The sequence below is a fragment of the Salmo salar genome, chromosome ssa03 (assembly GCF_905237065.1).
Source record: "Salmo salar chromosome ssa03, Ssal_v3.1, whole genome shotgun sequence".
In the NCBI taxonomy this organism is placed as follows: Eukaryota; Metazoa; Chordata; class Actinopteri; order Salmoniformes; family Salmonidae; genus Salmo; species Salmo salar.
The window spans coordinates 55,232,803-55,259,791 of record NC_059444.1 but is presented as its reverse complement, the minus strand read 5'-3'; the positions used below and the strand labels follow the sequence as shown (position 1 = coordinate 55,259,791).

The 26,989-nt window shown below is 40.0% G+C and overlaps 1 protein-coding gene across 1 annotated transcript in view; it reads right to left on the bottom strand.

The window, feature by feature from the left end:
- LOC106600876 (corticotropin-releasing factor receptor 1) overlaps window positions 1–26,989 on the bottom strand; it is a 182,928-nt gene that overhangs the window by 120,785 nt on the left and 35,154 nt on the right. Inside the window, exon 2 of the mRNA XM_014192620.2 lies at window positions 15,478–15,565. Coding sequence (XP_014048095.1) covers window positions 15,478–15,565 — 88 coding nt within the window. The remainder of the gene's footprint in view (window positions 1–15,477; window positions 15,566–26,989) is intronic.

Genomic DNA, 26,989 nt, shown 5'->3' with positions numbered 1-26,989 from the left:
TCAGTCAACTCTCCGGGTTATAAAAAACAGATCCAGCCCTACCACTCACCTAAATGCTGTGCTCACGCACCAATAATTATTCCTTGCATTCATTCATGTGAGCGAGTCATCCCACACACACGTTCCAGTGATTCACTTCACCGCTGACTGGCGTAATGCAATTTGACAAGTTTATTGCTCAATTAATAAACCATGACTCATGCAAACTGCAGATGTTAGAAACAGAGCCTAAAACAGTTGCAATCATCTTTTCACACCATTTCAAGTAAAATCAAGCTTTTTGTTGTCAATAATTGGCTTACTGTGAAGATTGATGGATAGGCAGGATAGGCAGTACCACTCTCTCTCTCTCCCACACACTGAAAGCTATTAGTAACTGTGTGATGAGTACAGGATAAGCTGTGTAGATAAGAGATCTACCCAGGCAAATCCGGGATAAATACAAACAGGCTAGAATGTAGGAATTACTTATGGAAGTCATTTCGGGAAAGTTTTTAAGGGAGACGTTCAATACTACAACCAATTCAACAACAACTTGTTGGTGTAATAGCACTGATAAATCATGGCCTTCAGAGGCCCATTAAGGGGAGACAGACATTGATTCATGAAATTTGAGATGAGATGTTAATCACTGTTTGATCCGCATACTTTCCCAAAGCTACCCTCTGTTTAACGGGCACAGATATCAGAGATGGATGGAGCCAGAGAGAGAGAGAGGGAGAGAGAGATGAGAGAGAGAGAATGAGACAGAAAAGGAGAGAGAGGGAGAGATGCGAGAGAGACAGAGTACTCTCTTGACATGTGGAAGGGAGTAAACATCCTCTACTGCAGATAGCAGGATATATGGTGAGCGTTGGTGGGAAACAAGATCAAATCCATTGGAAAACATGCTCTGAATTTTGTGAATGAAATGACAAAGCCTATAGAATAAACAGCCAGCTATACAATTATGGGGGGTGTTCATATCTTACTGGATGTATTAAGTTTACACAGCAGCAAGTAATGTGAGGGGGCCGCTGTACATAACCCCATTGAAGTTTTCTGTTGAATAGTCACCATGGAAACAGAACTGCACAACCCCCTCCCCCCACCCACAAGTTTGATATGTCAACGTCTATTGACGCCAGCCAGCCATCACCCTTGATTGCGCTGACTTCTAAACAGCAGTTCTTAGAAGAGTTTATTGAAGTGGGCTGAGACGATTGTGTTAAACAAAGTCGATGATTTTTCTCTGCGTTAATAGCTTGTCTATTAGACATCCTCAGTGTTCTTTCTCAGCACTGCAACGACCTTAATCATAAGCCACTATCATCACGTTCCCCTCTTTTCTCTGCTCATAATAATTTGCCACAGTATCTTCCCTTTGTAGGTCAAAAGGGTGCTCATAAAGGCTATGGATAAAAAGGACATGCATTATTCTTGCTTTTTACTAAGCTGCTTAATTCCAACCAAGTAGTGGCTAATGTGCATCTCATCCTTCGATATCCCTTCAAAAGCACTTATGGCTAATTAAAGAACTGGGCACTGTGTGTGTGTGTGTGTGTGTGTGTGTGTGTGTGTGTGTGTGTGTGTGTGTGTGTGTGTGTGTGTGTGTGTGTGTGTGTGTGTGTGTGTGTGTGTGTGTGTGTGTGTGTGTGTGTGTGTGTGTGTGTGTGTGTGGTGTGCATGTGCGTGTGTGCGTGCACCCATGATTTCAGGCACGTGAGTGTTACTGAACCATCTCTCGCTGGTCCAACTGCCACAAATAGTTAATTGCACACAAGCTAATTTGATCCTTAAAGGAAGAAGAAAATTGCTTATTGCATTAGTTGAAAATGGCTTCCATCCAATTAGCAGGCTTATTCAAGGGAGACAACATCAATACTGCAGCTTCATCAGCGTTGTTTTTTTTTTTTTACCTTTATTTAACTAGGCAAGTCACTTAAGAACTAATTCTTATTTACAATGACAGCCTAGGAACAGTGGGTTAACTGCCTTGTTCAGGGACAGAACACCAGATGTTTACCTTGTCAGCTCGGGGATTCAATCAAGTAACCTTTCGTTTACTGGCCCAACACTCTAACCACTAGGCTACCTGCCACCGTTTTTGCACAGATATACTATATTTCTGCAACATAAACTGCTGAACTGGCTATAACCTAAAGTTAAGGTAGCAGAGGAATACTTTCAGCAATAATAAATAATTAAAATACTGAGCTATATTGTATGCAAAAAAAATTGTATTATATTATTTTATACTAATGCAATTGTACGAGATTTTGTTTAACAAGTAATACGTTTTTGTATATCCCCAAGCACAAATCAAAATCCACACAGAAGTGGTTAATTGGCCACAGCATCAACATTTTGTAATGGCCATCTCAGTCTCAGAACTTCAAACCCAATAAAAACTGGTGGTTTGAATTGCAGAAGGAAGTCCATAAGTGCAGACGAGGGATACCAAGGATCTAGAAGGATTTTGTATGGAGAAGGATTGTGTATTGGGGAATGGTCTAAGCTCCCTCCCAATGTGTTCTCCAACTCATACAACAGCTCAGTGCAGTTATCTTCGCAAGGTGAGGTATTGAAAGGTATTGAAAACATTTTTTATTATTTTAAGATATATTACTTGTTAAACCAAATTTGTTTCTCTGAGCAATTGCATTAGTATAAAATATATATTTTTGGAACATACAATGTAACTCAGTATTTGAATTATTTATTTTATACAGTCATTTTTGCTCATCTTTTCAAGGGTGTCAATAATTTAACCCCACTGTATTTGCATAGTTTATTTGCAAAGCTCTAGTCTCGTCAGAAATGGGCAGTATTTCTGTTACATGTACTGTATGTGAAATATGTATTTTAATTTCTTCTGAGTATTTTGCATTTTGTATTACACTGGGCTGAACTACACTCAATGTATTTTCGAACAAGATATTTCGAAAGCTGTCATTTCTATTTTCAAAATACTTTTCTATACCATGTTTTATATAGCTGTTCACATTTTTGTTGTCCTCTTTCACCCTACATTGGTATCAAAAGTCTGATGGCACTACTGTGTGATGAGAGTGTCTGCTAAATGAACAGTACATTTGGAAAGTATTCAGACCCCTTTCCTTTTTCAACATTTTGTTACATTATAGCCTTATTCTGAAATGGATTCAATTACTTTTTATATCGTTAATCTACCCACAATACCGCCTAATGACAAAGCAAAAACTGATTTTTTATTTTTTTTGCAAAGTATAAGTATTCAGACCCTTTGCTATGAGACTTGAAATTGAGCTCAGGTGCATCCTGTGTCCATTGATCATCCTTGAGATGTTTCTACAACTTGATTGGAGTCCACCTGTGGTAAATACAATTGATTGGACATGATTTGGAAAGGCACATATAAGGTCCCACATAGACATTGCATGTCAGAGTAAAAACTAAGCCATGAGGTCGAAGGAATTGTACGTAGAGCTCCGAGACAGGATTGTGTCGAGGCACAGATCGGGGGAAGGTGACAAAACATTTCCGCAGCATTGAAGATCCCCAAGAGACAGTGGCCTCCATCATTCTTAAATGGAAGAAGTTTGGAACACCCAAGACACTTCCTAGAGCTGGCCACCCGGCCAAACTAAGCATTAGGAGGAGAGGCCTTGGTCAGGGAGGTGAGCAAGAACCCGATGGTCACTCTGACAGAGCTCCAGAGTTCCTCTATGGAGATAGGATAACCTTCCAGAAGGACAACCATCTCTACAGCACTCCACCTATCAGGCCTTTATGATAGAATGGTCAGACGGAAGCCACTCCTCAGTTAAATCCTTTGTCATTATGGGGTATTGTGTGTAGATTGATTAGTATTTAAAAAACTTTTTTTTTAATCCATTTTAGAAAAAGGCTGAAACATAACAAAATGTGGAAAAATTAAAGTGCTCTGAATACTTTCCAAATGCACTGTATATCTAAACAATTATAATTTCAAAGCATGCTGAGTATTACTCTAATGACCGCTAAACTAGGCCAATGACAGTTCCCAGTGTGCTTTACAGTTGTTAATTTTCACATATACCTTTACATTTTGGTCATTTAGCAGACACTCTTCTCCAGAGTAAGAGTGCATTCAACTTAGGTAGATGAACAACAACATATCCAGTCATAGTAAGTAAGACGTTTCTGTAACGTTACTGAGAATGTTGTTGCTTTTCGGCTGGCTACTTGCAAATGTATTTTTGCATTTTAAAAAAGAAAATACATGAATGTTAATTAAATACAATACTTTGCAGAAGTATGCTTTATTTGATTTTGATACATTGGTCTTTGGGGTATTTTGGAGTAGTATATTGTCATTGTAATTTGTCATTCATGCCCATCTCTAAGTTGTGTTTTCACCTTTCATGTGGAAGTTGAAAAGACAAGGAATAAATAGCTCTGAAAAATTGTCTGATGGGCAGGGTAGACTATGTTCCCGTTCGTTGCGTGTCATCTCAGAACTTTTGCATTGTTGATTTCCCAAGAGTGCTCTAGGAGAAGGTGGTGACCTCATGACATGAGAATGACAGTTGAAGAAAGAAACTGTTACATTTTGTTCTGTGTAAACTCTATATCCAGCAATATTTCTGACCTTTTCCTCTGAAAGAGACATAAAATAACCTATCCTCTGTGGTGGCTGACAATTTCATGTGAAAATGTATGATGAAGTGTTGAGAAAATATATTTGGCATCCTTTCTCAGTAACCATCTTTTAACATACTGGGTAAAAGGGAAACAAAGAAATGACCCCCAAAAAATCCCATTTTAAACACTATCATGGTGAGTGGGAGATATGGATGATTTCATCTTTGACATGTCTAGATAATATGCTTGACATGATATCCTCGATGCTCTGACGTTAAAGCTTTTCACTTTTCATGGCCCTCTGTGTAGCCAACTGTACAGTCGTGGCCAAAAGTTTTGAGAACAAATATTAATTTTCACAAAGTCTGCTACCTCAGTTTGTATGATGGCAATTTGAATATACTCCAGAATGTTATGAAGAGTGATCAGATGAATTGCAATTAATTGCAAAGTCCCACTTTGCCATGCAAATGAACTGAATCCCCAAAAAACATTTCCACTGCATTTCAGCCCTGCCACAAAAGGACCAGCTGACATCATGTCAGTGATTCTCTCGTTAACCCTTTCATGCGTGAGTTCCAAATATCTCTAACGGTCACCCCAGCGTGAGTTTTTTTATGCACGTGATGTTAGAACGTTCTCTCCAATCCAGAATGTGATTGTTACATAAACAACAACACTGAATGGCTCAGAGTGAGAGTGAGAGGTTACCGTGATTGTTTGCAACAGCCACCTGTCTGGCACTACGCCGAGCTGAAAGAAACGTGTGTCGCAAGCTATGAGGTAAATCTTCGTTGACAGAAATGTTGAAATTAAATATTTATTATACACATTTTTACAGCATTGCATAATAAATTAGATTAAAACCAAAAATATATTCACACCATCTTTTTCCATTTTCATATTTTTGAAAAAGCTCCAAGGAGCCACTAGGGCGGCGCTAAAGAGCCGCATTGAGAGCCGCGGGTTGCCGACCCCCGTCCTAATCTATTGGGAAAGGAACAGGAAGTGCTGGAACAGTGGTAGCAGGTCAAGGAAGAGATACTGTTCACCTACTGTCTGTGCATATGTGTGTGCATAGGTTATCTACTTTTGGGTGTGGATGTGTGTGCGTAAGCGGAGAGAGGATAAAATGAACATCTTTGTGTATGTTGGGCAGAACGTTCTCTGAATAAACTGTACAAACCTTTTGCAGAAAGCTGAGTCCTTGCCTAATTATGAACCCAGTGTCTTACAAACCCTGGGGATTAGTCAAGGTTTATTGATTGTTAATTATTCATTAGGATAGAAATATCCTTTGACAACTGGTCCTTCGAGCCGGATCTCAATATCTGCCTCTGTCGGTCCAGGGAGACACTGAAACCGTGCACGGGCAGATTAAATATCCGTAGATTAAGGTAAACATTAAACAATTTCCTGGGGAAGCAGAAAATTGTACAGGAATTGGGGTTGGCCAGATTGAAGTACTCAGCCAACCCACCTCGGTTCACCTTAACCTGTTAGGGCTAGGGGGCAGTATTGACACGGCTGGATAAAAAACGTACCCGATTTAATCTGGTTACTACTCCTGCCCAGTAACTAGAATATGCATATAATTATTGGCTTTGGATAGAAAACACTCCAAAGTTTCTAAAACTGTCTGAATGGTGTCTGTGAGTATAACAGAACTCAAATGGCAGGTCAAAACCTGAGAAGATTCTGTACAGGAAGTACCCTGTCTGACCATTTCTTGGCCTTCTTTGCCATCTCTATCCATTACAAAGGATCTCTGCTGTTACGTGACACTTCCTACGGCTGCCATAGGCTCTCAGAAGGCGGCAAAAATCTGAATCGTGGCTTTGCAGGCTCTGGCTGAAAAAAAGTAGCGCGTTTGGGTAGTGGCTGGTTACAGTACTGTGAGACTCAGGCTCGTGCCCGCGTCGACCAAAAGCTTTGTTTTCTTTCCTCTGTTTACCTAAACGGAGATTCCCGGTCGGAATATTATCACTTTTTTTATGAGAAAAATGGCATAAAAATGGATTTTAAACAGCGGTTGACATGCTTCGAAGTACGGTAATGGAATATTTAGATTTTTTTTGTCACGAATTGCGCCATGCTCATAACCCTGATTTACCATTTTGGATAGTGTCTGGGACGCACGAACAAAACGCCGCTATTCGGATATAACGATGGATTATTTTGGACCAAACCAACATTTGTTATTGAAGTAGCAGTCCTGGGAGTGCATTCTGACGAAGACAACAAAAGGTAATCAAACATTTATAATAGTAAATCTGATATTGGTGAGTGCTAAACTTGCCGGGTATCTAAATAGCTAGCCGTGATGGCTGGGCTATGTACTTAGAATATTGCAAAATGTGCTTCATCCGAAAAGCTATTTTAAAATCGGACATATCGAGGGCATAGAGGAGTAATGTATCTATAATTCTTAAAATAATTGTTATGCTTTTTGTGAACGTTTATCGTGAGTAATTTAGCAAACTGTTAGTAAATTCCCCGGAAGTTTGCGGGGGGTATGCTTTTTCTGAACGTCACATGCTAATGTAAAAAGCTGTTTTTTGATATGAATATGAACTTGATTGAAGAGACATGCATATATTGTATAACATAATGTCCTAGGTGTGTCATCTGATGAAGATCATAAAAGGTTAGTGCTGCATTTAGCTGTGGTTTGGGTTTTTGTGACATTATATGCTAGCTTGAAAAATGGGTGTCTGATTATTTCTGGCTGGGCACTCTCCTGACATAATCTAATGTTTTGCTTTCGTTGTAAAGCCTTTTTGAAATCGGACAGTGTGGTTAGATTAAGGAGAGTCTTGTCTTTAAATTGCTGTAAAATAGTCATATGTTTGAGAAATTGAAGTAATAGTATTTCAAAAGATTCAAAAATCGCGCCACTGAATTCAGGTGGCTGTTACGTAGGTGGGACGAATTCGTCCCGCCTTGCCCATAGAGGTTAAACAATTTCCTGGGGAAGCAGAAAATTGTACAGGAATTGGGGTTGGCCAGATTGAAGTACTCAGCCAACCCACCTCGGTTCACCTTAACTCCTGATGGATACCAGTGTTATAAATACAAGAATGGCACCGAGAACTTAGATGATTTTAATGGTTGAAAGGTAATCGTTAATGTGACTGACTTAGGTTTAACCTGTTGGGTCTAGGGGGCAGCATTTGCACGTCTGGATAAAAAAAATGTACCCGATTTAATCTGGTTACTAATCCTACCCAGTAACTAGAATATGCATATACTTATTATATATGGATAGAAAACACTCTAAAGTTTCCAAAACTGTTTGAATGGTGTCTGTGAGTATAACAGAACTCATTTGGCAGGCAAAACCCTGAGACATTTTCTGACAGGAAGTGGATACCTGATGTGTTGTATTGACTTTAAACCTATCCCATTGAAAAACACAGGGGTTTAGGAATATTTTGGCACTTCCTATTGCTTCCACTAGATGTCACCAGCCTTTACAAAGTGTTTTGAGTCTTCTGGAGGGAGATCTGACCGAACAAGAGCCATGGAACGATGATGTCCCATTAGACACCTGGCGCGCGAGTTCATGTTGGGTACCCTCGTTCCAATACGTTATAAAAGAGTATGCATTCGTCCACCTTGAATATTATTCATGTTCTGGTTAAAAAAGGCCCTAATGATTTATGCTATACAACGTTTGACATGTTTGAACGAACGGAAATATATTTTTTCCCCTCGTTCATGACGAGAAGTCCGGCTGGCTTACATCATGTGCTAACGAGACGGAGATTTTTGGACATAAATGATGAGCTTTTTTGAACAAAACTACATTCGTTATGGACCTGTGATACCTGGAAGTGACATCTGATGAAGAGAATCAAAGGTAATGGATTATTTACATAGTATTTTCGATTTTAGATCTCCCCAACATGACGTCTAGTCTGTATCGCAACGCGTATTTTTCTGGGCGCAGTGCTCAGATTATTGCAAAGTGTGATTTCCCAGTAAGGTTATTTTTAAATCTGGCAAGTTGATTGCGTTCAAGAGATGTAAATCTATAATTCTTTAAATGACAATATAATATTTTACCAATGTTTTCTAATTTTAATTATTTAATTTGTTACGCTGACTTGACTGCCGGTTATTGGAGGGAAACGATTTCCTCAACATCAATGCCATAGTAAAACGCTGTTTTTGGATATAAATATGAACTTGATAGAACTAAAAATGCATGCATTGTCTAACATAATGTCCTAGGAGTGTCATCTGATGGAGATTGTAAAAGGTTAGTGCATCATTTTAGCTGGTTTTATGGTTTTGGTGACCCTGTCTTTGACTTGACAAAACATTACACACAACTCTTGTAAATGTACTGTCCTAACATACTCTAAATTTATGCTTTCGCCGTAAAACCTTTTTGAAATCGTAAAACGTGGTTAGATTAAGGAGATGTTTATCTTTCAAATGGTGTAAAATAGTTGTATTTTTGAAAAATTTGAATTTTGACATTTATTTGGATTCAAATTTGCCGCTCTTGAAATGCACCTGCTGTTGATGGAGTGCACCACGGGTTAAAAGATGAATAGAAAATTCTTAACCTCACAGCACCTATAACTGATGTAGGGTGGGCTAGTACCAGCAAAGGACGCATACGACAGAAATTACCACAAAGGGTGGTTAGGAACTTGCGCCCTGGGGTTATTGGTCCAACCAGGTCAAATGAGTCATCAGAGGCCAGTTATAGGAGGCTAAAGTAGGCACAGGAGGAGTTTTGACCAGGATGGGAGTAGCTTTGTCTAGATGGATGTTATTGGCATCCTCATCGAAGTTCCAGATGAATACAAAGCTATGAATCAAATATGTGAAGGCTTTAACACTACATTATTTTGGTGTTTGACAATAAATAAAAATGTGGATTGGATTAATGACATCTTTTATAATCAACAGAGATTCATGAATGAAACCGGGGATGCAGTAAAGAGGTTCTCTGACCAATTATCCGCCACCTCCCTCATGACCGGGGAAAAATAGACTGACTCTCGATATGTTATTGGCAGAAGAGGGCGGTGTAGGTAAAATGATTAGGTTCATTGCTGTACGTACATTCCTGATAACACAGCTCATGTTAGGGAAATGGAAAAGTGTTGTAAGAACTGTATTATGGGCTGCTTTCACCTGTATGAGTGTGTTGATGTTGTATGGATGTTGTCTCGTCCCAAGTATGAAAGGTCTAATCACCAGAACTCTAGAGAAATCGATGACGCAGCAGATGGTGAGATATGGACCGATTCCGGGCTCCGATCAGTGGGAGGACGAACACGGGCCTCCAGGCCAGGAAGATGGCTGCATTTCTTTTAACCATGAGGAGCCAATGTTGGATGAAACCATTTTCAACGTTTAGATTGACTGTTCCTTTTATGATAATTATGATGAAAATCCGGTAAACGAAGTGTCATAATTGGAAATAGGCCAAGGACAGTCATTGATGAGTATCGGACGTATATACATGTATTGGTTTGTTTAAGGGTGGAATGATAAGAGAATTATCTAATAAGGGTAAATTAATCAATAATCCATCATTAATTAGTAGTTATGGAGCATGGATAATTAATAATTAATGTACTGAACGTTAGTCTCATAAAGGTCTAGTAGAGGCTGGAAAGGGAGAGAAATGTGTGTGTGTATTTAGAGATGCCGGGAGTAGTCTTCAAGGTTCTCCTAATCTATAGGGAAAGGAATAGGCAGTGCTGGAACAGTGGAGCATGTCAAGGAAGAGATACTGTTCACCTACTGTCTGTGCGTATGTGTGTGCATAGGTTATCTACTTTTGGGTGTGGATAAATGAACATCTTTGTGTATGTTGGGCAGAACGTTCTCTGAATAAACTGTACAAGACCTTTTGCAGAAAGCTGAGTCCTTGCCTAATTATGAACCCAGTGTTTTACAAACCCTGGGGATTAGTCAAGGCTTATTGATTGTTAACCTCTATGGGCTAGGTGGGACGCTAGCGTCCCCCCCGTGGTGCACTCCATCAACAGCAGGTGCATTTCAAGAGCGGCAAATTTGAATCCAAATAAATGTCAAAATTCACATTTTTCAAACATACAACTATTTTACACCCTTTGAAAGATAAACATCTCCTTAATCTAACCACGTTTTACGATTTCAAAAAGGTTTTACGGCGAAAGCATAAATTTAGAGTATGTTAGGACAGTACATTTACAAGAGTTGTGTGTAATGTTTTGTCAATTCAAAGACAGGGTCACCAAAACCATAAAACCAGCTAAAATGATGCACTAACCTTTTACAATCTCCATCAGATGACACTCCTAGGACATTATGTTAGACAATGCATGCATTTTTAGTTCTATCAAGTTCATATTTATATCCAAAAACAGCGTTTTACTATGGCATTGACGTTGAGGAAATCGTTTCCCTCCAATAACCGGCAGTCAAGTCAACACCACAAATTAAATAATTAAAATTAGAAAACATTGGTAAAATATTATATTGTCATTTAAAGAATTATAGATTTACATCTCTTGAACGCAATCAACTTGCCAGATTTAAAAATAACCTTACTGGGAAATCACACTTTGCAATAATCTGAGCACTGCGCCCAGAAAAATACGCGTTGCGATACAGACTAGACGTCATGTTGGGGAGATCTAAAATCGAAAATACTATGTAAATAATCCATTACCTTTGATTCTCTTCATCAGATGTCACTTCCAGGTATCACAGGTCCATAACGAATGTAGTTTTGTTCAAAAAAGCTCATCATTTATGTCCAAAAATCTCCGTCTTGTTAGCACATGATCTAAGCCAGCCGGACTTTCGTCATGAACGAGGGGAAAAAATATATTTACGTTCGTTCAAACATGTCAAACGTTGTATAGCATAAATCATTAGGGCCTTTTTTAACCAGAACATGAATAATATTCAAGGTGGACGAATGCATACTCTTTTATAACGTATTGGAACGAGGGTACCCAACATGAACTCGCGCGCCAGGTGTCTAATGGGCCATCATCGTTCCATGGCTCTTGTTCGGTCAGATCTCCCTCCAGAAGACTCAAAACACTTTGTAAAGGCTGGTGACATCTAGTGGAAGCAATAGGAAGTGCCAAAATATTCCTCAGCCCCTGTGTTTTTCAATGGCATAGGTTTAAAAGTAATACAACACATCAGGTATCCACTTCCTGTCAGAAAATGTCTCAGGATTTTGCCTGCCAAATGAGTTCTGTTATACTCACAGACACCATTCAAACAGTTTTAGAAACTTTAGAGTGTTTTCTATCCATATATAATAAGTATATGCATATTCTAGTTACTGGGTAGGATTAGTAACCAGATTAAATCGGGTACATTTTTTTTATCCAGCCGTGCAAATACTGCCCCCTAGCCCTAACAGGTTAATTATTCATTAGGATAGAAAATTCCTTTGACACTCTTCCACATGCAGTCTCTGATAACTTAGAGATAATCCATCTTCATAGATCTTATCGGATCTGAGCTCCACCAAATCATGTCCTCAAACACATTGTGTTCACACATACAGCACAGAGCAACTGCTCCACATAATCTTTTAGATTGGCCTTTGAAGTGAAAGTGGAGGGTGATGGGTGAGAGGTGTGGGGGTGGGAAGGCTAATCCTTATGTAAAAGAGACTGCAATCATCACAGACTACTCATAGATCGATACTGGGGGTAACTGAGGTGCAACTCTAAGTCCCATCACCATCGCATATGATCAGACAGTCTTGATAAACTGCTCATGCAATAAGATCCCACAGCCTATGGAAATCTCCTGCCCACGCCTTTGTCATGTAGTCAAGCAAAACACCAGTCTCAACGTCAACAGTGAAGAGGCGACTCCGGTAGGCTGGCCTTCTCGGCAGAGTTTCAAAGAACAAGCCATATCTCAGACTGGCCAATGAAAATAAAAGATTACAATGGGCAAAAGAACACAGACACTGGACAGAGGAACTCTGCCTCGAAGGCCAGCATCCCGGAGTCGCCTCTTCACTATTGACGTTGAGACTGGTGTTTTGCGGGTACTATTTAACTTCTATGGGCTACGTGGGACGCTAGCGTCCCACCTGCGGGACACAGCCAGTGAAATATCAGGGCAGCAAATTCAAAACAACAAAATGTCATAATTCAACTTTCTCAAACATACAACTATTTTACACCATTTTAAAGATACACTTCTTCTTGATGTAACCACATTGTCCGATTTCAAAAAGGCTTTACAGCGAAAACAAAACATTAGATTATGTTAGGAGAGTATACAGACAAAAATAATCACACAGCCATTTTCAAGCAAGGACATGTGTCAATAAAACCCAAAACACAGCTAAATGAAACACTAACCTTTGACGATCTTCATCAGATGACACTCCTAGGACATTATGTTTGTCACGTCCTGACCAGCAGATGGAGCTGTTGTAGTAGTTTTGTGGTCATGGTGATGGGACTTAGTGGTCTTGTGTGTGTGTGTGTGATTGTTCAGTGTTGGTCTTGTGACTCCTGATCAGGAACAGCTGGGGATCGTTGTTCCTGATTGGGAGTCATATATGTAGGAGTATGTTTGTCACTTGGGTTTGTGGGTAGTTGTTTTTGCACTGCGTTGGTGAGCCTGCAAAACTGTTTAGTGTTGTGGGTATCATTTATTGTTTTGTCAAGTGGATGCTTTACTCTTTTTTTGTTAATTAAAATATGAGTATCCACAACTCCGCTGCATTTTGGTCTTCCCTGCAACACAACGAAGGATTTTGTGACAATGTTACACAGTACATGTATGTTTTGTTCGATAAAGTTCATATTTATATCCAAAAACTGCATTTTACATTGGCGCGTGATGTTCAGAAAATGTATTCCCAACAAAACGCCCGGTGAATGTGCACATCAATTTACAAAAATACTCATCATAAACGTTGACAAAATATATAACAATTATTTAAAGAATTATAGATAGACTACTCCTGGATGCAACCGCTGTGTCAGATTTTAAAATAGCTTTACGGAGAAACCACATTTTTCAATATTCTGAGTACATAGCTCGCCATCACAGCAAGCTATACAGACACCCGCCAAATTCGGGGTCACCTAAACTCAGAATTAGTATTAGAAATATTCTCTTACCTTTGCTGATCTTCATCAGAATGCACTCCCAGGACTGCTACTTCCACAAGAAATGTTGTTTTTATTCCAAATAATCCATATTTATGTCCAAATACCTCCGTTTTGTTCATGCGTACAGATCACTTATCCAAAGGCATAACGCGCGATCGCGGTACCAGAAACGAAAATTCAAAATGTTCCATTACCGTACTTAGAAGCATGTCAAACGCTGTTTAAAATCAATCTTTATGGTATTTTTTACGCAAAATTGCGATAATATTCCAACCGGACAATAGCATATTCATTCAAGAAGAAAAAGAAGGAACGACCGCGCATATCCAATCCCTTTGTCCACAGGCAGTCCACTGATTGACTGAGCTCCTATTATCTGCCCAGTGACAGGAGAATGCTGAAAGAACTTTCTGAAGGCCGTTGACAGCCAATGGAAGCCTTAGGAAGTGCAGCGTGACCCCACAGAAACTGTAGTTTCGATAGAGAATCAAAAGAAGAACTACAATTCTCTGACTTTCCAGTTCCTGCTTGGACGTTTCTCAGGTTTTTGCCTGCCATATGAGTTCTGTTATACTCACAGACACCATTCAAACAGTTTTAGAAACTTCAGAGTGTTTTCTATCCAAATCTACTAATAATATGCCTATTCTAGTTTCTGGGCAAGAGTAGTAACCCGTTTAATTTGGGTATGTTTTTTCATCCGGTTGTGAAAATACTGCCCCCTACACCCCAACAGGTTAATGAAGCTGTCAGTTGAGGACTTGTGAGGCGTCTGTTTCTCAAACTAGACACTCTGACTTGTTTACATAAGACAACACGTCGCCAATGTTATGTTGAAAGAACACTTGGCCCCTAAGCTTATTGAGTTGCAACTTGCTCGAGTCTGCCACTTTTTTTGGCAAAATTACAAATGGAGACAATGCACACATGCATCCAAACTGCCAATATTCAATATTAAAAAAATTCAAAACACATTTGCGAGCATCTTGTGTCCCACCGCAATCTACTTTGTCACATGATTCCCTATGAAACACTGCCAGACAGACACGTACTGTACTCTGGCAATAGGCAGTCTAATGAGCAGCAGAAAATCAGTATTGAGTGTAGTAGCATCTGACTCGATACTGCAGTGCACTTCTAGTTTTCATGCAAAAAAGATTTACTTGAGAAATACTGCACCAGACACCTTAGCTAGATGTCAAATTGAACGACCAAGACCTCCTCGGCAAAAACGTTTAAGTTAATTAGAGACTTCTTGATTTATCTTAATTAATTCAGACTATTTTGAAGGAAAATGGTTGCTACCATGACTCAATAGGGACAAACAACAATAACTGCCAGGGTACGATATAGTGAACGTAACACACCCACATCGAACCATACCTCCAAGATCCAAATCTTATTTTTCTTAATGAGGAGCAGAAAAACACATGAGGAATCATTGCGTTCAGCCCCCCCCCCCTCCCCATTAAAAAAATTAAAACATTTTGAAAGCTTTGTGTTATTATAGGTGATTGGGACTACAAAGTGCATATGGACTTCTATTGGGAACACATTCTTGCTCAATTGCATTGCTGTTGGCCACTGATACTGTGGACGGTCCAATAATGACTGTTGTTGCCTGTGTACAGTATTCCACCAGTGCCTATTCAGTGATTCTAAAAACTCAGAATGATGCAACTCCCTATTTAACATGATAGACCATCAAATATGTTTCTCCACCATATTCCCCGCCCACATAGAAAACTGTCCTTAGATGATTGGAGGAGGGCCTCACCAGTAAGATTGGTGGACAGCAGGAGCAGTGTATCACAGGTCAGGTCAGCCGTTGTCCCGGAGATCACAACAGCCCAGATGGTCAGCACCTGAAAAGGAAAAGATAAATAAATAAAGAGAAAACAAGTCTAGTCAGTCTGTTTCTGGAACTGGTGTAAAACACATTGTTATCTAAAAGACAGATGACATAAGTTTAGTACTGATGTGAACTTCACTGTCGACTTGAGACGAGGGAAACATAGGCAGACACTATGTCTAGTGTCTAGCATTAGTCAGCCTACCTCCCACACAAAAAGGCTGAAAATATCCCCAAGTTCCCAATAGTGCATTTCTATGCTGTTCACTGAATAAAACAATGTATCAAATTCATTGACTATCAGACATACTCCCAGTCTCAGCATCGTAAAATATTACATTCATTTTACATGTTGGTTTTATGCACATATTTTACATTTGTGGCATGAATTGTTCATGTTATTTATATACATTACTTCCCTATAGGGTTCCCTGACGTACAGTATAACGAACAACCTGCGGAGTTAAAACTTTCAGGACGTTCCATTGATCCTGAAGTACAAACATTCATGTCAATTATGCATGCATATTGCACTAGCTTGTCATGTAGGCTGTAAAGAAAATATTCACATGTATTGCACCCATTCCCTTCTGGGTACCCTGGCCCTCACGAGTGATGCAGTGGTCTACGGCACTGCATCTCAGTGCTAGAGGCGTCACTACAGACCCTGGTTCGATTCCAGGCTGTATCAGAACCGGCTGTGGTTGGGAATCCCATAGGGCAACGCACAATTGGCTCAGCGTCGTTAGGGTTTGGCTGGAGTAGGCTGTCATTGTAAATTAGAATTTGTTTAGTTGCATAGTTGAATAAAGGTTAAATAAAAATGTACATACCTAGGGAAACATATGCAGTAGATACATAAATATCCCTATAGGCCAGGAATCATCAACTAGATTCAGTCGCAGGCCAATTTGTTCTTGTGCGAATGTTCAGGGGGCCGGAAGATAATTACACATAATTTGTAGACGGCAAATTGTACGCAAGAAGCCCAAACATATATAATAATTGACTAAAAATGATGTAATTTCCCATGGAAGAATGGTGACGTATCCCTTTACTAGAGTTCCAGACACTTGCCAAGGTGCATTGAAGCTGTTCTGGCTTGTGGTGGCCCAAAGTTCTATTAAGACACTTTATGTCGGTGATTCCTTTATTTTGGAAATTACTTGCATCTCTACTATGCGTGGGAATACTTCGGAACAGATTTCCAAAAATTAAAATCACTTCGAGCTGATTTGCTGTCCAACAATTAAATTGTATTTATTTATTTTTAACTTGGGGGGAGGGGGGGGGGCAAATAAAATCACCCGCGAGCCAAATTGTTGGCGGAATAAAAATGTTGGGGAAAATACGTTTCCCACCTGTTGCAAGGACGGCTAAATGAAACCCATGTAGGCTGTATTTCATAAACTCAAACCGCCCATTCGTTCTGTGGTCGGTCGCATCTGAAGAGCCTCTAGCGCCATAGGCGCTAGACGCTCTTCGTCGTGGAAAAAGGTATTTCAATGCCCACACACCCAGACAGAGAAGAGGAGAAGAGGCGGTGGCCTGCTGATCTAAGACCCCCCCCCCCCCATCCCTCCTCTGAGGTTTCCTACAAATGAACTAAATTGATTTGTGACCTACATTTCGTAATATGTTGAAATTGGAATGCAATAATCCGTGAAGACAGGAAGAAGCAAGAATATAAAATAAAAAGCACACACCTGGTCTGCCTGGTCTGCCGTAGAGCCAGTACACTCAAAATAGCCTCAACTACTTGAGAACATTAATTGGGTTTTATGTAACCTCATCTGCTTACTTGTTTGCTTTGCTTGTGTCCTTGTTGATGAAAGGAGAATTCAGAATTCAGAGTGTGTCACAAGGAGCTGCACTTGAAATATTATTTATCCTCTCAGGGAGCTCTACTTATATGCTGTCTCTTAACTGTGATTCATTATCACAACAACATGGTGCTCTGTGTCAGTAGCATGTTCTGGCATAACCTTCAGCTTAAAAACAGGATGAGCAAGACATGGAATCTTTCCCAAGTGTTAAATTACTATTCTGCGGTGGATAGTAGTGGAACTGTCTGAAAAAAATAGTTTGCTTTTCCATGGTACTTTCCTAAGAAATGTAGTTCCACTGTATGCAGTCTTCAATAGTAATAAGCTGGCAGAATTTTAGATCAATCAATCTTTACTAAAACTGTGTCAGCCTTGATAATGCAATCACACGTTCATGAAAGTACTTCTTGTCATGCCCTGACCTTAGAGATCCCTTTTTATTCTCTATTTGGTTAGGTCAGGGTGTGACTAGGGTGGGAAATCTATGTTTTCTATTTCTTTGTTGGCCGGGTATGGTTCTCAATCAGAGGCAGCTGTCTATCATTGTCTCTGATTGGGGATCATACTTAGGCAGGCTTTTTCCCCACCTTAGTTTGTGGGATCTTGTTTTTGGTACTGTGCTGTATGCCCTACTGAACGTTATGTTTTTGTTTATTTGTTTTGTTTCGGTGTTCATTTAATACATTTTAAGATGTACGCCTACCACGCTGCACCTTGGTCCAATCCTTCCATCGATGAGCGTAACACTTCTTGACTGACATTCACATAATTAGCATGTTTGGCAACATTTTAGCCGTGGTTCTACAGTAATGCACTCTAATGCCGCATAATGACCACACATCATCACTGCAGCTGGCCAATACAGTACAACATGAATTAATTTAATTCACTCAACTAATTCAGACACTGCCATGTGGTGTGAAGATGATGCACAGCAGGTATCTTTCACACATGAGGAATATCTTACCAAGCATAACACTTCTGTGCTAAGTAATGCCAATTGTATAATCCATTTGAATAAGTGCATGGTTGGTAAAAACAAAGAAAATTAAGGGTGACAGAATGGTGGGGACTTTGTAGTCTTTGTTGTCCCTATATCCCAAGTCATTGTAGTACCTATATGTCCCTAGTCCCTAGAGAGAGAGAGAGAGGTAAATCTGGGTTGGCAAGGAGATACTGTATATCTAGGGGTCATGGGGAGGTTGGCATGGAAATATATCCAGGGGTCATGGGCAGGTTGGTATGGAGACATATCCAGGGGTCATTGACTCATTATGCCCATGTAGTATTCTATACAACTCAATCCTTCTCCTAAGCAAAGTGGGTAGGAGTGAGTGTGGTTGCGTGTGTGCGTGTGTTTTTAAAAATGTATACTTTTAAAGTGCAGTTGGCAGTTTAAATGTGCAATACTTATCAGCTGGCTTCTGATAAAAAATAAAAAATAAAATCTGCTAATCTCAATTTGGGTGGAGTTAAATGGGATTTGGGTGGAGTTAAATCTCCACTCTTAATTTCAAAAGCCTGAGAAAAGAACCCATCCCAGGGGGAATTTTTGCTAAATCAGAAACAGATCTGTGAATCACTCTTAAACCATAATTAGAAAGAATGTCTGAGCTAATGAATGCTAATCCACAAGGAGAATAGATACTTCTGTCACTCACAAACTGCACCTCTAGCAAGTAGATCTCAAGGCATATATCATGCACACATGCGAACACAAACCAGGGGTTAGAATAGGTTCAGGGAACAGAACGTGATCCAAGGAACAGAAACGGGAACGAAAGTGATCCATACTGTTCTGGAATAGAACTGTTATTTTAAAAGCATAGGAACATTCCAGGCATTTTTTTTCAGGCATTTTTTCTAGTACTACATAAAAACGCAACAAAGCGCTTATGCAAAGCCCTCACTCTGTCACCCAGAAATGTATTCCAGTGTCTTCCTGCAAGCTGAAAATCTTTGCCAGTGTTTGTGTGTGTTCAGGCTACCTGCCCCTCCCCCTCTGAAGTACTGTACTGTCGTTACAAGCATGATTCAGGAAATATATTTTAAACTAGCTAGAGAAGAATGGATCAACTTTTTTGAAGCTAGTTAAGGATACTATAGGCCTAGTTATCACGTTTCACGTTGGATTCATTAACTACAAAAAGTTAAGACTTGTTTTTAATTCTGGTGCCACTCTGCACACAAGCTTGTTAGCTAGCTAGCTCAAAGGACATTCAAAGTTCCTCTATGGAAGCCTCTCCTCCTAGGTATAATTCTGTGGTTCTAATTCAAAGAATGCATGTCATAACAAGATGTCCAGTGCTTTAAGCCTCCTCCTCAACCTTCTCTCGCTCTCTTCCCACCCACAAAACTTCAGACACATCTTGCGCCATAGGCTACACTCATCTGTCCATCAAGCATTTAAACAACTAGCTTGCCTGCTCTGTCCGCACTGATTGGCGAAGTCATTTAATGAGCTAAATGTAAAAAACGGTTGATTTCTCAAGTTAAAAAAGGAACAGAAAGGAATGATATAAACCTGTGCTTTTTTTTGTTAGAACCGGTTCAGAACTTTATTTTGCTGGTTGGAACAGTGGAACAGAACAGAAATAATTTTGGTTCCAAACTCTGGCACGAACGCACAACCCCCCCACCCCCCTCAACACACACACACACACACACACACGCACACACTACCCCAACAAACATCTGAGTTACACATAGCCCAGAGTGAGTGCTTCTGTGTAGAATGGAGTGGAGAGGAAGGAAAACACAGGAAGCCAGCCTTCTGCCCTCAGTCAGTTATTCAACAGAGCAGAACAGAGGAGTAGGCATGGGGGACTTCAACTCATAACCTAAAGGTGGTTTGTCCAGCAGAGACATATGTTGTCACCTCTGACTTCATGTGATTCGCTCTGGTTCACTCCAGCGAAATTGACTGCACACTATGGGAAAATGGAGCCTTATATGACAACCATGGGTAAAGCTATCACAAAAAGAACTGTCTCACACTACATGCTGAGAATTTTTTTTTAAAGGTAGCTACCGAGCTGAGAAAGTTATGTGTTTCTTAAATATGCATATGTTTCTTAAAGTTTGGTGAGATTGTGGTTGTCTTATGGTTATTTTGCATACAACCTTTCCACAACTTTCTGGTAATGGTGCAAGATAGACGCTTGGCTTTCTCAACATTCTCAACACATTTAAGTAACTTGACAAAAAAACAAATGTTTTTCTTGGTATTTCATTTCTTTAACAGAACGTTTCCTAAAAGTTCAAACGTGTCACGACTTCCGCCGAAGTCGGCTCCTCTCCTTGTTCGGGCGGCGTTTGGCGGTCGACATCACTGGCTTTCTAGCCATCACCGCTCCATTTTTCATTTATCCATTTGTTTTGTCTTGTTCCCTGCACACCTGGTTTTCATTCCCCAATCACACGACATGTATTTATTCCTCTGTTCCCCCTCATGTCTTTGTGTTAAATTGTTGCGTCAATTTCGACGCGCTAGACTGGTGTTCGTTTGTTCCGTGTTTATCACGAGGTATGTTTATTTATTTGAACATAATTATTGTGACTGTTTGTGCTTTTTGCACTTTTGCCAATTGGCTGGAGGTTTCGACGCAGTGGCGTCTGTCTTGGTTTATCCTGCCTCAATAAAGTGTGCACCTGTTCACAACTCTCTGCTCTCCTGCACCTGACTCCGCTCCCAGTACGCACACCATTGACAACATGGTTACATTTCATTTCAATTTTGGTAATGTTTAAGGAATGTAAAACCGTGAATGTTCTGAAATAGTTCAGAGAATGTTAAAAACCAATGTTCTACTATAGAAATGTCAGTACTTCAGCATAATGTTTCCTTCAGGTTTCCTCATGGTTCTATAAGTAATGTACTCAAATTGTTCCAATAACGTTAAGAAACAACGTTCTTATGTGGGAATTTCAATACTTCACATTAACATTTCCTCATGGTTCATTTTAAAGTCATGACATGAAATTGTTCCAAGAACATTAAGAAACAATGTTCTTCTTTGGGAATTTCAGTACTTCAGCATAATGTTTCCAACAGGTTTCCTCATAGTTCTATGGAAAGTAAAGTTTTCAAATTCTTCCAAGAACGTTAAGAAAACAACAACATAAAAACCACGAGAACATTCAAAGAATGTTGTTTAAAAAAATGTACCTTCCGTTCTCAGCATCAACAAAACTCTCTCTATCCTCTATCTTGATAAGTGTGTTCAGATGTACTGGTCTTAATGAGTGCTTGCTTCCTTTTAAATGGGGTCTGTTTGAATAGACTAAAATGAAGAGCTTTGTATGCGTAAAAAAAACATGGCGTGCTAGCTCCATCCTGGTGGCGCAGTGGACTAATTCCATGTACATGTATAGAGAATAGAAGATTATAGTTTTGAATCTCACTGATGCCTGGTCACAATAAAAAAAATAAAAAAAATGTCCAAATAACCTATAATTTATGTTCTAAGAGCGTTAATAAAACCTCCCCAAAAAACTTTCAAGGGACAAGAGTAAAACATTCTCAGAACCTCCCTGCAACCTAAAAAGAAAGGTTCCCAGAACAGGCAAAATGCATTTTTTTTCACTGTCTTTTTACTGTTCTTTTTTTATTTCTTTACTTATCTTTTGTTAACCTAATACCTATTTTTTACTTAAAAATTGCACTGTTGGTTAGAGCCTTAAGTAAGCATTTCTCTGTAAGGTCTACACCTGTTGTATTTGGCGCACATGACAAATAAAATTTGATTTGATTTTGTTGACTTCTGTTCTCAGAACATTTTAAAAACGTTACCAGTCAGGAAACATACTGTATGGCTCCGTTCCCACAACTTCCAAGGAACCAAATGTGCTAGCAGGGATAGCTTTCGCACAGGCTTTTGAAAGTCTGCGTGAGATACCATTGCTTGTATTTGTCTCCCTCGTGATGGACTATTTTACTGAGTGTACCAATTTTGCTCCTTGATCAACCGTAAGGCATACTTGGGTTTCAACTGACCCTGACTAATAATAATTATACAGTACTGTTGCACATCCTCATTTAGGGGAGTTTTATTTGAGTGTTCTATTAGCCACAACCACAGGGTGTGCTCTGTCCTGTCCTGCCCTCTTTGACTTTTCTGCAGTTTTCTTATTGCAGAAGGGGTGAAACGAGTGAAGGTCTGTTCAAGTTTGAAAAGACATTGTGCGAATACTGAATACTGTGGTTTAGTTACCAGAATATCTAACAGAGAAGGTCAAATCAACTTACACAAAGCAATAAAAATAGAACTAGAACAATAGAATCAATTTTTAGGCACAATTGTATTGGCAGCAGAGCAGTGTTCATTTTATGAGCAAATCCCCGGACAGCTTAGCCTAAAATTGTAAACAATGAACAATACATGGTAATTCAAACAGGCCACCATAGCCCTGCGCCCAATCTGCAGTTGCCAAAAGGGTTGAAACTAAATCTAATTCTGACTGTCCATAGTCAGTGCATGTGATAAACTATTCTTCCTGGTTCCACTTCAAACAAACTACAACGTTTGTCTTAATGAAGCCTTTATAAACCCTGAATAAGACATACATTGATGCTTCAGAAAACATTCATTATCAATAATCTTCAAAAATGAAAATGTATGTGTCAAAATGCAATTGCTAAAATGAAAGGGGTCAACAGGGAAATTGCTCTTGATCTCCTATCGAGTTCCTTTTGACTGTGAATGAAAGTGGATTGTATTGGTGCCAGGAGGACTAACTGACTATCTGTCTAATGGAGTTCACCAAATAACACTGGCCCAACTGGCTTTACAACTGATACACTGGCTGGCAGCAGGCCTTCAATCAAGGCAGAGTGACTGCCACAATGTTGTTTTTCATTCTTTCCATTCTTGTTTTCCATTCTTGGGCAGAAAGGGGTAGAATCAGATCAAAGCCAGTATTGTATCTTAATTTGTATATAATGGAGGATTTGAGCTTCAGCTTCCTTTAAAGCTCAGGGCATGGCACTCATAACCAATCAGCAATGCACCTGTGTGGTGAGTGAAGCCAGGTTCGTGCCCAGGTAGCAGTCTTTTAATCAGCCCATCAGGACATGAAAGAACACCCGGAGAGGCAATTTTCACTCCTATATCCACCACTGATCCCCTTAATTAAAGTGTCTGACTGTCTGTGCAAACACAATATCACTTTGTGGCTTCATCAAAACTTTTCAAGGTCCCACACAATACAGGGTTCTACAAATATAATACCTGACCACACACTATAGTGAGTGAATAGAGATACAGGTTTTGAAAAAAAGAAAGTGATTCAGTCTTCGCAGAGTATCAAAACCCTAAGCTGCCTGAACAACCGCTGGGGTAGAGAAGTCAAGTGCCTGAAATCCCTCACTCTCTCCACTGTGCTGCACCACAGAAACCCACGACTCTCTCCCAGGCTTCTCAGAATGATTCCTGGCTCTCCTACTTCCCGGAAACTTTTGATGGTAAATCCGGAAAACAATGTGACAACGCTGGAAGGCAAGTGCATTTTGTACCATGGGAGACATTCTTGGACTCTTGGTTTAAGTCGAGACAAATAACACATGGTATTGACATTGCTCTACATAAAATGGCATTGGCATTACACAACCATGATGCATCCAATGTTTATACTATGCAAAGTTTCAGACAGGGTTCTGCATGCCTTGCCAGAAGCCTTTCCATGCGAGTTGAATGGCACCTCATAAAATCCTCTTCAATTAGATAATGTGTGTGTGTGTGTGTGTGTGTGTGTGTGTGTGTGTGTGTGTGTGTTGGAGAGAGTTGCTGTGTGTGTGCATGTCTGTGTGTGTGCCCATGTATGTGTGTGTCTGTTTCTGCGTGTGTCTGGTAACTGACTAAGCCACACACAGAGGGTTGTCTGAGTACACCAGCGTTAGCAGCAGCAGCCATCTGTAAAATTGATAATCCAGGTCTGACAATAGGTACCAGGCACCAACAACATGTAATATATATGCTGGGCTCTTACAAATGACAATGCTGTCCTCACGCTCTCAATTCTCGTCCCCATCCACCACTATTGGCCCAACTCCATCTTGGAGAGTCTGCTTAACAAGAGCGCTTGACAGGCACACAGGCACAGACATGGAGCCAGGGGCTGGAGCATGCCGTAGGAATGGGTTCACTGCAGCTGACTACAGTCAACAAGAACAACCATCAGTGTTATGATACATTGCCTGGCTGGCTGTTTGGCAGGTTGGTTCTGAGAACCAATAGTTGGGATGATACAAATAGAGTGGAGATGATCTCTGCTTTGGAAAGACTGATATCCAGGGATTGTTGTTCTTCCACGAACCCCTGAGCCCCCAAACACGAGACAGCATCACCCCCTGTCATGATCCCCTTATCCCTCAGGTTCGAGGAAGGTTGAAATTATTCTGAGAAATAACTATTTTTCTTGTGGAATGTAAGAGGTTGGTTGGTTTCAACAAACCCCTCCCCCCAGAGACAAGAGTTAGCTCTGTGTGTGCCTGTGAGGGCCAAAATGCTACAGAGGCCAACAGAAAGCAGAGTGGATGTTAGAGAGATATTAATGTATTAACATTGTATTAGCACTCTAAACCACTAAATTGATATTATGTGTAGTAAAGTGTCTTAATACATCACAAACAACTAATCCTCCATCATGCTATGTGATATAATGACAAAAACTACAAATACCACAAGCAGCATCCAAATACCAAACATTCTGTTATTTTCACCCAATTGGTCAGGCAGAAAAATTCAAGAGCATTATCTATAACTTCAAGCTGCCACAGTCTCTCTCTGATTGGATGACCCAGTCTGGAAAAATAATGGAGTATGTCCTGAACTTCACACAACTCACAATCTTTCCGTTGCTCTTTTCTGTCTGTTCTAGTGCCAGGATTTAGCTTGACGACTGAATTAAGGGTGGCATTTGAAATGCTAGGTGAAGTTAGTAACAAGTGACAAACAATTGTTTTTAACATTGAAATCAACTTTACACATGGGAAGATGATGTTACCAAGGGCAATGTGTGTATTGCTTTATAAAGAGTGATGGGTGCTTGCTATATGAAATGCTTGTTCTGCAGCTAATGAGAGCCAAACAAACACATACTTAACCGATCTCTTCTGGTGAAATACGTCATATATTTTTTTTATCAACACTCACACGTGATGTCCCACCATGTATATCATATTTACCTTTATTTAACTAGGCAAGTCAGTTAAGAACAAATTCTTGTTTTCAATGACGGCCTAGGAACAGCGGGTTAACTGCCTTGTTCCGGGGCAGAACGACAGATTTGTACCTTGTCAGCTCGGGGATTCAAACTTGCAACCTTTCGGTTACTAGCCCAATGTTCTAACAACTAGGCTACCCTAGTGATTGAACTCCCTCACGCTAAGCGGCTAGCACATGACGTATTTATACTTCAAATGGATGGGGTGAGCGAATTGCTCTTAATTCCCCCCGCCATGATGAATGGGTTTAAGAGCATCGCTGGCTGCTGTAGTAGTGCTCTCTCTTTCTCTCTCTTTTTGTGTGTGTGACAGTAGTGATGCGTGAGAGATACAACCCACGCAAAGTGGGTATGGAATGAGTCGAAAAGCATGTCTCCATTAGCTCATTCTCCATTGACACGAGACAATGTAATGCAACATCAATAGACTTCTATAATATAGTTGTCCTCATGTAATCTATTTGAAGAATTTCTTGATGGGAGATATACACTGAGTATACAAAACATTAAGAACACATGCTCTTTCCATGATATAGACTGACCAGGTGAATCCAGGTGAAATCTATGATCCCTTAATGATGTCACTTGTTAAATCCACGTCAATCAGTGTAGATGAAGGTGAGGAGACAGTTTAAAGAAGGATTTTTAAGCCTTGAGACAATTGAGACATGGATTGTATATGTGTGCCATTCAGAGGGTGAATGGGAAAGACAAAAGATTTAAGTGCCTTTGACCGGGGTATGGTAGTAGGTGCCATGGGCACCGGTTTGTGTTACGAACTGCAATGCTGCATTTTTTTTAACGCTCAACAGTTTCCCGTGTGTATCAAGAATGGTCAACCTCCCAAAGGACATCTAGCCAACTTGACACAACTGTGGGAAGCATTGGCGTTAACATGGGCCAGCATCCCTGTGGAAGGCTTGCGACACTTTGTAGAGTCCATGCCCCGATGAATTGAGGCTGTTCTGAGGGCAAAAGGCAATTCAATATTAGGAAGGCGTTCTTAATGTTTTCTAGTATCAGTATACTGCGTTGGTGTTTGTGGTTGTATTCACTTGTAACATGCCCATTTCTGATCCTCCACTTGAAGGAGTACAAGAGCGACCATTTCTTCAGCGGTATCACAGACACCTTGTTAGTGTGGCACTATACAGTAGTTGTGGCACTAAGTTAATATGGCGGAGAGTGACTTTTAATTATATTGACATTAATTAATGTGGTATATGACCCACGGCTATGAATACTTTAAATTGCTTCAACCACATTAAGCCTGATTAAAGGCGACATTTTTTAAATTAGCAAATACTGCATCGTTTAGTCATGGTCAAAACCAAATCTGATGCTCAGTGTTATTATATATATGCCTCCCTCGTGTCCATTGCTCAAAA